Source organism: Gastrolobium bilobum, unplaced genomic scaffold (genome assembly GCF_033153095.1).
Source record: "Gastrolobium bilobum isolate Gb01-03AN ecotype WA unplaced genomic scaffold, APGP_CSIRO_Gbil_v1 utg139854, whole genome shotgun sequence".
Taxonomy (NCBI): Eukaryota; Viridiplantae; Streptophyta; class Magnoliopsida; order Fabales; family Fabaceae; genus Gastrolobium; species Gastrolobium bilobum.
The window spans coordinates 9616-21961 of record NW_026898315.1 but is presented as its reverse complement, the minus strand read 5'-3'; the positions used below and the strand labels follow the sequence as shown (position 1 = coordinate 21961).

Sequence of the window (12346 nt, the reverse complement as noted above, 5' to 3'; positions counted from 1 at the left end):
AATTGTCAAATTAACATTTTGCCCTTCTTGTGCATTTTCACCCGAAACTCAAGATTTTCACCAATTAAACCCTCTAATATACCATTCAATCATAATAATGCAATTTTAATTGTGAGGTGTTATATTACGCCTTCTACCACTGTCGTCGCCTCGACCCTATAGTCCACGACCTCAACTGCCATTGCTCTGTTCAGCCACTTATGGGACAACTAGGGCTCTGATACCAAATAATGCTGAAGCAGTAACCAATTAGCTAAACAGAAAAAAGAATGAACACAAGAAGTGAGAGAAAATACTATTTCTCTTTTCTTAATTTTATTCAACCAAAAATATCCTCATAACAATAGGGTTCTCCAAGCCTTAAATAGGAAAACATAATAGCAAAAAAGATAAATAACTATAATTACACGTAATCAAAGGAGATAACCCATAATTAATGCACACTCTAACATAATCTAAGAATAACAAATAGGAAAATAATTAACAATTATTGAAAAACTCTAAATTATGGAATAAACAATAAAAAGGCCCAAAACTATTGATGCTCGTGGGGATGCGACGAGTCTTGCTCATAAGCCCATTTTGAGTTGGCTATTCAGATTTGAGCCCATTCCAAATTAATCATCTTAGGTGCATTAGACAGCCCATGTTACTGTCAAATAATTGAGTCTGCTCGCTGAATTGCTCACCTAAACGAGCAGTGTAGAGTATAACACTATTATTTGTTCAACATTTTGATGATGGGAGATGTAATTATCTTATATGTGAGTATTGTATGACTCTTTTAATTCATGTATAATGAATAATTAAGTGAAGTAAGGAATTGAGTAGTAATGATTATAAGTTAATACAGAACGAAAAAAAGTTTATATATATATTTCTACGGTATAAGTTTAATGTTATTTCCGCTATAAGTAATTAAGTTCACGATGCACTTAATAGCATAATGTATGATAACATATCAGTGGCCAGCAAGGTGTTACACATTGCAAATCAAAAAACAAGTGAATCCTATATGATGGAAAAGGCATTCCCAATAAAAAAATGTTGAATCCTCAATTCCGATTCAAGCATAAACATTCTCCCATTCTCTTTGTAAGTAATGTGAATATATTTTTCTTTGGCTCCGGTGATGGCTCTATTTTCACGGCAGGAGATGACTGTACGTTCAATTCAGCTGATGGTTCCAGTAATGGCTCTGTTTTCACGTTAGGAGATGATTGTACGTTCAGGTGATGGTTCAATTTCCTCGCTAATTTACGTCTCGATTTCCTCAGAAATTTTCGTCTCAATTTCCTCGGAAATTGACGGCTCATTTTCTTCAGAAATTGACGGCTCAATTTTCACAGTAGTTGAAGGATCAATTTCCATAGTAATTCACAGGCATTTGTTGATTTCTCACTGGAAAGCAAATAAGCAATGCATAAAGCTGTGAAGCCTAAGCGTACATTTAGTGCACACTACAAGACAAATACTCAGTTATCAATAGCACCACGATTTTTAGCCAAAAGATTGGAAGAAGAAAATGAGTCTGAAAAAAGTTTCGAAATTTCAAAATAATATGTAGAGAAAGATCTTACAGTATGTTCTGTCAACACATTAAGTACATCCTCATGAACCCATAATCGACTGCGCTCCTCCGGTTCTTCAGGTGAACCTTGACGAACAATTTCTCTTCCCATGTCACGTAGCAGATCATGCATTCCAAGCTTGTTATTCTTTTCAACTTTTATGAGGCTCCTTTCTATCAACACTGTTATTCCAATATCAGCATGAAGTCCACAACCATTTAGTATCTCTGTAACGTAGGCTGTGTCTTTACCAATAAAGAAACAACATATGTCAAGAAATATAACCTTTTCCATCTGGTCCCCTAAACCATCGAAACTTATTCTTAATTTTTCTTGAACCTGATCATTGGGAATTATTTCCAGTTTTGACAATACACTTTTCCATTCTTTCTTTTTCCTCTTGTACAAAGAAGAACCAAGGACTTCAAGAGCTAACGGTAGTCCTCCACAGTAAGCAACCACCTTTTGTGAGAGTTTAGTGAAGTATTTTACTGGACTTGCTTGTCCAAAAGCATGCCAACTAAAGAGCTCAAGTGACTCATTTTCGTCCATTTCCTTCATTCTACAAACACAGTCAACTTTAAGTTCTGTAAGTAGGCGCATATCTCTAGTTGTAATGATTATTACACTTCCTTCACCAATCCACTTGCGATTTCCACAAAGGGCTTTTAATTGCTCAAACTTGGTCACATCATCAAATACAAAGAGTGCCCTTCTTCCACAAAGTCTTTTTTCGATCATAGTTGTCCCCATCGCGATGCTGTGTATTTCAACTTTTGCTTTCAGGACATCACAAAGAAGTTGTTGTTGTAAATCAATGTGCCCTCTACTACTATCTCTTTCACAAACTTCTCTAATATTTTCAATGAAACTTTTATGCACAAATTTGCGATGAGTTTTATTGTAGATGGCTTTGGCTGTGGTGGTTTTACCCGATCCACCCATACCCCAGATCCCTACCATACAAACTTTGCTTGATTGATTTTCAATTAGCCCAATCACTTCTTGCAAACGAGATTCTAATCCAACAGGAAAATCGGTAATAGACAATAATTTGTTGTCTAATTTTGACGAAACTGTCGTGAACAATTTTCTTCACTAGTTCAGCTTCACTCCTTCAATAATAATTATAAAACAGACAAAATGAGCATGAATTACGAAAGGTGATAAGAATGGAAGATCTATTATCATATAGGAACACCGAACAAAACGTAACTCCTCACCAACTTTTTTACTTAAATGCCACGCGGTACACAGTGTTATTTCCCAATCTAAGTTCGCTATCCGTGTTTTAAAATTTTTTTGTTTTAAATTTTTTTTCTTTTCTTTCCTTTCTTTTCTTAGTTATTTTTCTCTCTTATTATTACTTTATTCTATTTTTCCTTTTAACTCTTTTTTTTCTAAATTTGTGGTATTATTTATTTTTTTAATTTTTTAATTTTTTTTCCTCAATATTTTCATACATTTCATTTGGGTCCAAAACTAGTTAAAAATCAATTTTAAGGATGTGCAAAAGAACCACAAGAAACTAGGGAAAAGTTCACCAATGCCCCTGTGGTTTACTTCAGAATCATTTATACCCCTGTGGTTTTTTTTTCTATCACATATGCCCCTGTGCTTTGTAAAAAATAAGAAACCACAGGGGTATATGTGATAAAAAACATACCTTTTTACAAACTACAGGGGCATATGTGATAAGAAAAAACCACAGGGGCATAAGTAATTCTGAAGTAAACCACAGGGGCATTGGTGAACTTTTCCCAAGAAACTAATGTCAAAAACCGTTGCTTGAGCTGAACTGGTTTTAAAAATTAGTTCTTGAACTGAACTATTTTTTTTTTCAATCTCTATTTCTCTTCTTTTATTTATTTATTTACTAGCTTCTTTTTTATTTATTTATTTTATTTTTATTTTATTTTTTCCTTTTTTCTCTTATGTACCTTTATTTCTTATTTTATTTTTTTTTATTGCTTTTTTTTTAATTTTTTGTATCATTTTTATTTTATTTTTATTTTTCTTTAATCTTCTTATAAATTTTATTAGAATTCAGAATTAATTTTAAAAACCAATCCAGTTCGCAATTTCTTTTTTTTCCAATACAATTTAGTTTGGCCAAGAAAACCGAACTGAAATAAACCAACCATACACACTAAATTATAAGTAACTATAAAGTATTAATTTACCTGCAATTCTTCATATCCCAACCAGACAAATTTGCAACTCGGGTGAGTGCTCTCCTCCATCCCCGCACCACTTTATCCAACGTTGTACCTGACAACTTTTTTTGTTTTGCAAGTTTTTCCAGTACTTCTCCAAATTCACCCGTCTGTTTACGTACAACCGATGGGTCAACACCGTAGAATACTAGAATACGGGCACAACCACCTGACGACGTCTTTGGTAGCGCTTCATTATTTGTTCGAGCTCCGTAAGACACCAACTAGATTCCGAATATCTTTCGGAGAAAACAACCAAAGCTATCTGAGACTTTTTTATTGCTCTAAATAGTTCAGATTCCAGATTTTTCCCCTTCGGAAGCTCTTCATCGATGTAAGTCTTGATTCCAGCATTTGAAAGTGAAGCGTAGAGATGAGAAACGATGTTGTCACGAGTGTCTTCCCTTCTGAAGTTCAGGAACACGTCGTAGACCCATCGATGATTCGAGGATGAAGAATAAGACATTGTCTCGATCAACAGAATTGAAAAGTCAAACGGTTACAAGACAAAGCAAAAGTGAAAAATACAGGGTGATGAGATGCAACTTATATTTAAAAGAAAAAATATTTTGAAAAATACTTGAAATTATATGAAAACTAAAAGACGTAATCAAATTAAATAAAGTTTAAAAAATATTAAAAAATTAAAAGATATACATAGTTAATTTAAAAAAAATTAAATTTATAAAAAGATATACATAGTTAATTTAAAAGAATTTAAATTTATAAAAATGAATTATTTCGTAAAAAAGAGAGTAAAGATATTAAATTACTCTCAAGTAAGGGTACAAATTAGTTGAGTTATTCCAGTTTGACACAAGTGTGCGGTCAACCTCATTTATTTTACTAAAAAAAAAAAAATTCAAACTTCACTTTAGGTTTCATGACTTAAATGAGTTGACTTGATTTAAAAAATGTCCACTAAATATTAAATTAATAAACGTAAAGATATTTCAACAGGATATTCGATATAGCAAAGAAAAATACTTTTAAACGAACTGAGAACTAGTGTTCGACTTGATCGAGGTCAGTCAGGGGTTAGTTTAATCAGAGAGTAAAAGTTGATTTGATTGATCCGATTTTATATATTAAAAAATTATTAATATATACTCTATATAAAAAATCAAATTATCAATCATAATGATTTAAAATATATTTAACATAATTCAACTAATTATATCCATAAATCAATATTACACAAGCTAATCAATATCAAATTATCAAAGTCGTACAAAAGACATATTCCAATGGAGTTAATCAAAAGTTATATCATCAAACTCAGATCTTTTTATCCTTCTCATATACCTACAACAGTATGTGAAACGAGATCTCTTACCCAAAAGAGAATGACAAAGGAGAGGAGGCAGCGCGACGAATCAACTGTAAGAAGAGAAGAACCAACACGGCGAAAGAGAAGGGGAAAGAAGACTAAATAGGATAGGAGGAATCACCTCTACGGCGGAGTAGAGCACCGAATCAGAGAGACTGAATCTAGGTTTGGGAGAGAAATCGGAAAAAAAGAAGAAGAAAAACCATTTAGATTTCAGATCTAGTTTTAGATTAGGCAGCAACTAGTTTTTTTTTTACAGATCAAACGACAACGTCTTTTCGTGTGTAAATTATTATTTCTTTAAATACATCCTCTAACCTGGAAGTCACGGATTCAATCGGGGGATTTCAGGAGTTAACGCTCATGTAGAATCTAATTGTTTACCTCAACTCTTATGGAGAAGGAGGGAGTGATCCAAGCGGGATCGACCCGGACGGGACGAAATTTTAAAATACTACTGAGCTAGAACACGAACTCGTGGATGGAGATGGTCAAATGGTGGATCCTATATCTTCAATTCAACAACGTAATGACTAACTGAGAAAACAAACTAAGGGAAGAGGGCTATATGAAAAACCACTTAGGTAAGAAAACTGGAATGAAAGAAACAAGAAAAGGGAATTGTTTTTCTCATTTAACATAAACATATGGAAGAGAGATGAGAGAGAATAAAGGAGAAAGAGAAAATTTAAAATGGATCTCACATTCAATTTGTATCTAATGTATGAGATAATTATCTCATGTAAAATAAGATAATTATTTCCCACAAGAAAAACATTACAATTGCAACTATTGTTGGTTCAAGTCACGTGGAGAGAAAAAGAGAGATGAAGAAAATACAATTGAATAAAGCAGTAGGCTTATTACCATTTTTTTACATAAAGGAAACTGCAATGAGCTTTTGATAAACAACTTTTTAACATCCATGCGCAAACAAACACAAAAGAAAGCAACAGCCTATGAAGCATCGACACTTCAAAAATTCTGACGTGTCGTGTCTGACACTTCCCGACATTTCAACACTCGTTGCAAAGACTCAAAAAAAGGTTCAGAGATTACGTTGCGTTGCATTTTGAATTCCAACTATTAGATTCCTTAGATTACGATTACGATTGTATTGAGTTTAATATAAACATTTGGGATATATTATGTTTCTTTGTAAAATTGATGGGTATTATAAGTTTGACTTTATTTTTTTTGTTAAATTATTGAATATTAAATATAATATAAACTATATAAATTAAAAATATTATATAATAATAAAACGTGTCCTAACGTATCGAAATTTAACATTTTTTAGAATTAACGTGTCGGAGTGTCGTGTCGTATCCCATGTCCCGTGTTAGTGTCGGTGCAACATAGGCAGCAGCATCCGCAACAACATCATTATATGCAAAGAATATTAGCTATGTGATAGAGACCAACAACTAAAATACAGAAATAACACAAAACAAGGAAAATTGGCGTGAATAATCAGATTTTTATATATTCATCAAGAGACAATTCAAATGACAGTAAAACAGAGACAATTATATAACAAGCAAAATTACAATGAACATGGAAATGAAAATAACAATACAGAAATGTAAAAATAATGTTAGATAATTGGAAAGGCCTCACTCTCTACCAAAATCTTTGACAAGTCACTTAAGTGGAATATCAATTGAATGGTTGACTTTGTCCCACTAAATTACTAAGTAGTCCCTAAATTTACTCTACTTATAACCTAATCTTCTCAAATTATTCTAACTTAATAAATTATATTTCCATATCATAAAATCTTCTAATTAATCATATTATGAGGTCATAACTGAGTTTAGGCCAACTTTTGCAAAATTGCACTTTGGTCCCTTATAATTTAATTATATTTTTTGTTCTAAATAACTTGTTTGGTATAATTGGATTTTCATAATAATTATCATATAATCATCTCATAATCCATGGTTAATCCGATTATTTAACAATTAATTTGTGTGGGCTATTATACATTCCATCCATTTTTTGTATGTGTTCTATCAGATTAATTATCTCATGCAACATGGAAAACTTTATTTTCTTAATGAAAACATCAATTCTTCGTATTTTCTTTCTTTTGAAAACAGAAAGTGGAAAACAAAGCAAAAACACCTCAAGGTTATTCTCTAAAATCTGTTTTAAAACCTAAAAATAAAAAAATTAATTTTTTTTTACTGAACATGAAATACCAAACCTTTTTCCTTTGGCTATTTAATATGTTGCTATCTTTGGTTCTCTTTATCATGTTAGTATTAGTAATTATGCAACTTGAATCAGGCCCACATATGACCCAACAGAGGCGGACCCAGGTGGGTGCCCATGTCCACAAGTGTGGAGATAAGATTTTAGTTTTTTTTTTCTTGGTTGTAGGTTCTTATTTGTCTCTTGGTTCAATATTTATATTAGAAGTAAATATATTTTTAAGTCCTTAACAAAAAATAAAGTCCCCACATTAGTCCCTTATAAAAAAAATAAGCCTTGAGGTTCCTAAAAAATTCAAAGTAGATTAATTTAAATTCAAAACAGACCCACATTAGTTGCTCAAAAGGACTAAAATGTGTCCACTTTGAATTTCATAGGGACCAAGTCACTAAATTTTTTTTGTAAGGGACTAAAGTCGGGACCGAATTTTTTGTTAGGAACCAAAAAGAGTATTTACTCTTATATTAGTTAGCAACGTAGCAACTTACAGAGATGATTAAAATAACGTAACAACACAAATTTATTAAAGAGAAAATTTATTCTTCCTCTCCTGTCACGTATCCATTCTCATGCTCTCTTCATCCTTTGTTTCATTTTTCATTTTTTTCTAAAAAGAGAGATTGATTGCAGGTCTGACATTCTCAAATAAGTTAATCTCTAGAGACGAGGCCTTTACTGTAATTTCGCTTGCAATCTATACAGGTAGTGTTTACTTTTTTATTCACCATTATAAAATAGAATGATGATGTATAGATGTACTGGAGTATATTCTAATATTTGTTTTGCAAGATTGATAAGATTTAGGGGAAAATGATTGGTCAAACTATTGTATGCAGCTTGTTATGGAATCAACTAGATTATGAGCGAGCAGCTTGTTATAGAAGCAACTAGATTATGAGCGAGTTCATAACCTTGTAAATAAAACTGTCTTTACCAAAAAAAAAATCGAGAGCAGCCCACCACTAAATGTGCGGACATAAAAAAAAAATTTGGGTCCGCCACTGTGACCCAATATGTGCAGCGAATTACCACTATTATTAAAAGCTTAAAGAAATAATTTGATTGCATGATATAAACATAGGGTTTTCGTTTTATCCTTTAACATAACACAACAAATTTTCCTACACTCACAACATTTTGTGGGGCCCACACTTTTTAAAACAAAAAAATAAATAAAAAATTAAAGCACGCAAAACGAATCTCTATAACATTACACAATCACTTTTCCTACAACATAACTCTTATAAAACCCATAAACATATTTGGAAACAAGTTAACAATAGTTGTCGGCAAAATATCATTTTTTGTTATTTTTAATGTTCAATAATGCTCCCACAAAATGCACATTTTTGCCAACTCTTGGATTTATAGGGTTTTCGTTTTATCCTTTAACATAACACAACAAACTTTCCTACCCACACAACATTTTGTGGGGCCCACACTTTTTAAAATAAAATAAAAAATAAAAAATTAAGGCACGCAAAACGAATCTCTATAACATTACACAATTACTTTTCCTACAACATAACTCTTATAAAACCATTTTGGTTTCCGAAAGCTTCACGTCGAGCATGTTGAAAACAAATGTTGCTAATTATATCAGAAGTGTGGGAGAGGTGGGAGCTTCTAGTTTTAATAATTAGGAAAAAGTTCACCAATGCTCCTGTGGTTTGCTTCAGAATCACCTATGCCCCTGCGATTTTTTTTCTATCACATATGCTCCTGTGGTTTGCAAAAGGGTATGTTTTTTATCACATGTGCCCCTGTGATTTTTTATTTTTTACAAAGCACAGGGGCATATGTGATAAAAAAAAATCACAGGAGCATAGGTGATTTTGAAGTAAATCGCAGGGGCATTGGTGAACTTTTTCCTAATAATTAACATGTGTAAAGAACCAATTCAACCCAAGCTGTTGGGTGAGGCTACATTAATAGTTTTATATATCTCAACACGCCCCCTCACACGAGAGCCCATTAGGCTTGAAGGGTGGATAATGCACATGCCCACCTACCTGTGCGAAGAAAGAAATTCCACTACAAAGAAAGTGGGGGGCGGTGAGGTTCGAACCCGGGATACGAGGCTCTGATACGATACCATGTAAAATAACGAGAGAGAAGAGAATAACATTTCAAATAATACTGTGTGTATTAAAATGATACCATGTAAAGAACCTTGGGTTACACTACCCAAAAGCTAGCTCAAAGGGTGGGAGTACTCAAGGCCTTATAAACTCCACATTAGTTGCTCATGCAACCAATGTGGGACTATATATCTCAACACGTCCCCTCACACAAGAGCCCATTGGGCTTGAAGAGTGAAAGATGCAACAGGCCCAGCCTACCAGTGCTAAGAAAGTCCACAAGAGAAAGTGGGGGCGGCAAGACTTTGATACCATGTAAAGAACCAATTCAGCCTAAAAGCTTAAGCTGTTGGGTGAGGCTACATTAATGGTTTTATATATCTCAACAACATGCATTGGAAAAATAACGGGACTTTGGATATAGTGTTGAGGTGTGTCTTCCTAATGATGGAGTCGTTGTAGCTCGTCATGCTAATGAACACCAATGCCTAGTGGTGCTTATCGTGCTCAACATTAAAATTTCTGCAGACACATAACAAGATTCATCACCAATGTGGGATTATATATCTCAACACGCTCTCTCACGCAAGAGTCCATTGGGCTTGAAGAGTAGAAGATGCAACAGGCCCAGCCTACTTGTGCTAAGAAAATCCACAAGAGAAAGTGGGGGACTGCGATTCTGATACCATGTAAAGAACCTTGGGATACACCACTCCAAGAGCTAGCTCAAAGGGTGGAAGTGCCCAAGGCCTTATAAATTTCACATTAGTTACTCATACAACCAATGTGAGACTATATATCTCGACAGTGATTAATTCGAAGACTGGGTTTGCTTACAAATTTTAGTTTTCAAGCAAGTCTGGTAAGCACAATTTCTCTTTAATATCACCTAATATATGTACCAAACGTTGTCTTATTTACCTTTTTCCCTTAAATATCACATAATAGTCTAATACCAACAGAGAGGTTACTTCAAACTTGTACTCCAAGTTAAATATCTGTATTCCACCAAATATTTTCCTTACAGTTGTATAGTATCATACCTTGTTTAGTCAAGTAATCATGAAATATGATGACGTTGAAAAGATTTTAAGATTTTCAGAACCTCCACAAGAAAACATTGCAAATCATAAAACAAGTGAATCCTATGATGAAAAAGGCATCCCCAATAAAAAATTGTTGAAACCTCAATTCCGGTTCAAGCATAAACATTCTCCCATTCTCTTTGTAAGTACTATGAAGATATTTTTCTTTAGCTTCGGTGATGGCTCTGTTTTCATGTTAGGAGAAGACTGTACGTTCAATTCAGGTGATGGTTCCATTTCCATGCTAATTGATGGCTCAATTTCAAAAGTAATTGACTGGCCATATATTAGATACACGGCTGTCTCCTTAACAGTTACTCCATGCCCAAAAGCTAAAAAAATCTCCACATTGTCACCAGGTCCTAGATTTGATATTACACCCTCCCAATCTTCATCATTAAAGGACATTGCCGTGTCTCCCTTGCATACATGGATGGTGCACTTTGTGTAATTAAGGATCAAGACACTAATAAGACATTCAGCAGCCATGTTTTCAGGGGTTGATGAATAAACAACACACAAAATCATTCCCTTCATGGGACGATCAGGAACTTGAAAAAACACTGAATGTCCTTCACCTGTATAGGCTGACCAATTAGGACAATTATCACCCGGAAGGAAAAAATCACTAGAACCATTGGTTGCCAATCCCTGTATCATGAACCAAAAGCTTAATTATATATGTAATTATGCTATTCAAATGAACTTTTTGTGACACTATGGTGTCATTCCGAATTCCTGAAGGTGAATGTTTAAGATAATAACAATGTAATGGGTAAAGAAAGATATAGACAAATGTTGAAAAAAATTCAGTCAATAGTTTTCTAACACAACCTGTAAAGAACTTTGAGATACACCACCACAAAAGCTAGCTCAAAGGATGGGAGTGCCCAAGGTCTTATAAATTCCACATTAGTTGTACTCATACAAAAAATGTGGGACTATATATCTCAAGACGCCCCCTCACACGAACAGGTTTGAACCCGGGACATGACACGAGGCTCTAATACCATGTAAAGAACTTTGGGATACACCACCCCAAAAGCTAGCTCAAAGGGTGGGAGTGCTCAAGATCTTATAAACTCCACATTAGTTGCTCATACAAACAATGTGGGACTATATATCTCAACACAACCATTTGCTTTGTTAGCTATACTACTCATTAGGTGTGCTTGCCATCCAAGTTCACTCATCATTCAGCTATTGCAGCCTCAGGCTTATTTGGCTCTTGGTGTCTTAACCGCAAGCTATCTTAGGCTGTTGTTGTAATCAGTTAAGACAAATTTTGGAATTGTATCACTTCTATATTACACACCTGACCCTATCATTTATGTTAGTTTATCATATAGATACTTGAAAATGTAAAATTATTCCATGTTCTCTGAATCAATAATAAAGATCAGTAAAGGTAAGAAGATAGAGAAGGAACCTGTGATATGCTCTTGCCAAGGGTATCCATGACCATATGGTAACTTCCCATTCACATTAAAAGAGATCTCAATGAAAGATCTGAAATTTGGGATGCATATGATGTTGTTTCCACTTCAGTAAAATTTACATCACATATGTCATCTAGAATTTTTCGTAATCCTTGGGTTAATTGAAACTCCGAGCTGCATTGCACACAAACACTTCGAAGTTTTAAAAGGTTCTTCAGCATTGGTGATAGAAAGCCCAAATTATTAATATGTAGATCCATGGAAACTAGAGAGGATGACATGCCCCTAAATGGTGGAATATGGGATAGGGGATTCATTGTTGGTGACATCCAAGACCATATGAGAGAAGGAAATACATCACGTGCTAATCCTTTATAATAGCCCATCTTAACTAATTAGTAAATCAA

At 33.8% G+C, this 12346-nt stretch overlaps 1 protein-coding gene and 1 pseudogene across 1 annotated transcript; both read right to left on the bottom strand.

Moving 5' to 3' along the window:
- Positions 1–1055: 1055 nt before the first annotated feature.
- On the bottom strand, positions 1056–11160 carry LOC133314797 (uncharacterized). Its single transcript, XM_061516316.1, has 2 exons — positions 10662–11160; positions 1056–1162 (listed from the first exon to the last, which is right to left on the bottom strand). The coding sequence occupies exons 1-2, from the start codon at positions 11158–11160 to the stop codon at positions 1056–1058; spliced, it is 606 nt and encodes a 201-aa protein (XP_061372300.1).
- On the bottom strand, positions 1344–4253 carry LOC133314799 (disease resistance protein RUN1-like; annotated as a pseudogene).
- Positions 11161–12346: the final 1186 nt, after the last annotated feature.

What these genes read in the sequence shown, in the direction of transcription:
- LOC133314797 (XM_061516316.1), bottom strand. Translation starts at nt 11,160, where the DNA reads ATGATACAGGGATTGGCAACCAATGGTTCTAGTGATTTTTTCCTTCCG. An exon ending in ATCACCGAAGCTAAAGAAAA is followed by an intron (nt 1,163 to 10,661) that starts ATATCTTCATAG and finishes AATTGAACGTAC; the next exon opens with AGTCATCTCCTGCCGTGAAA.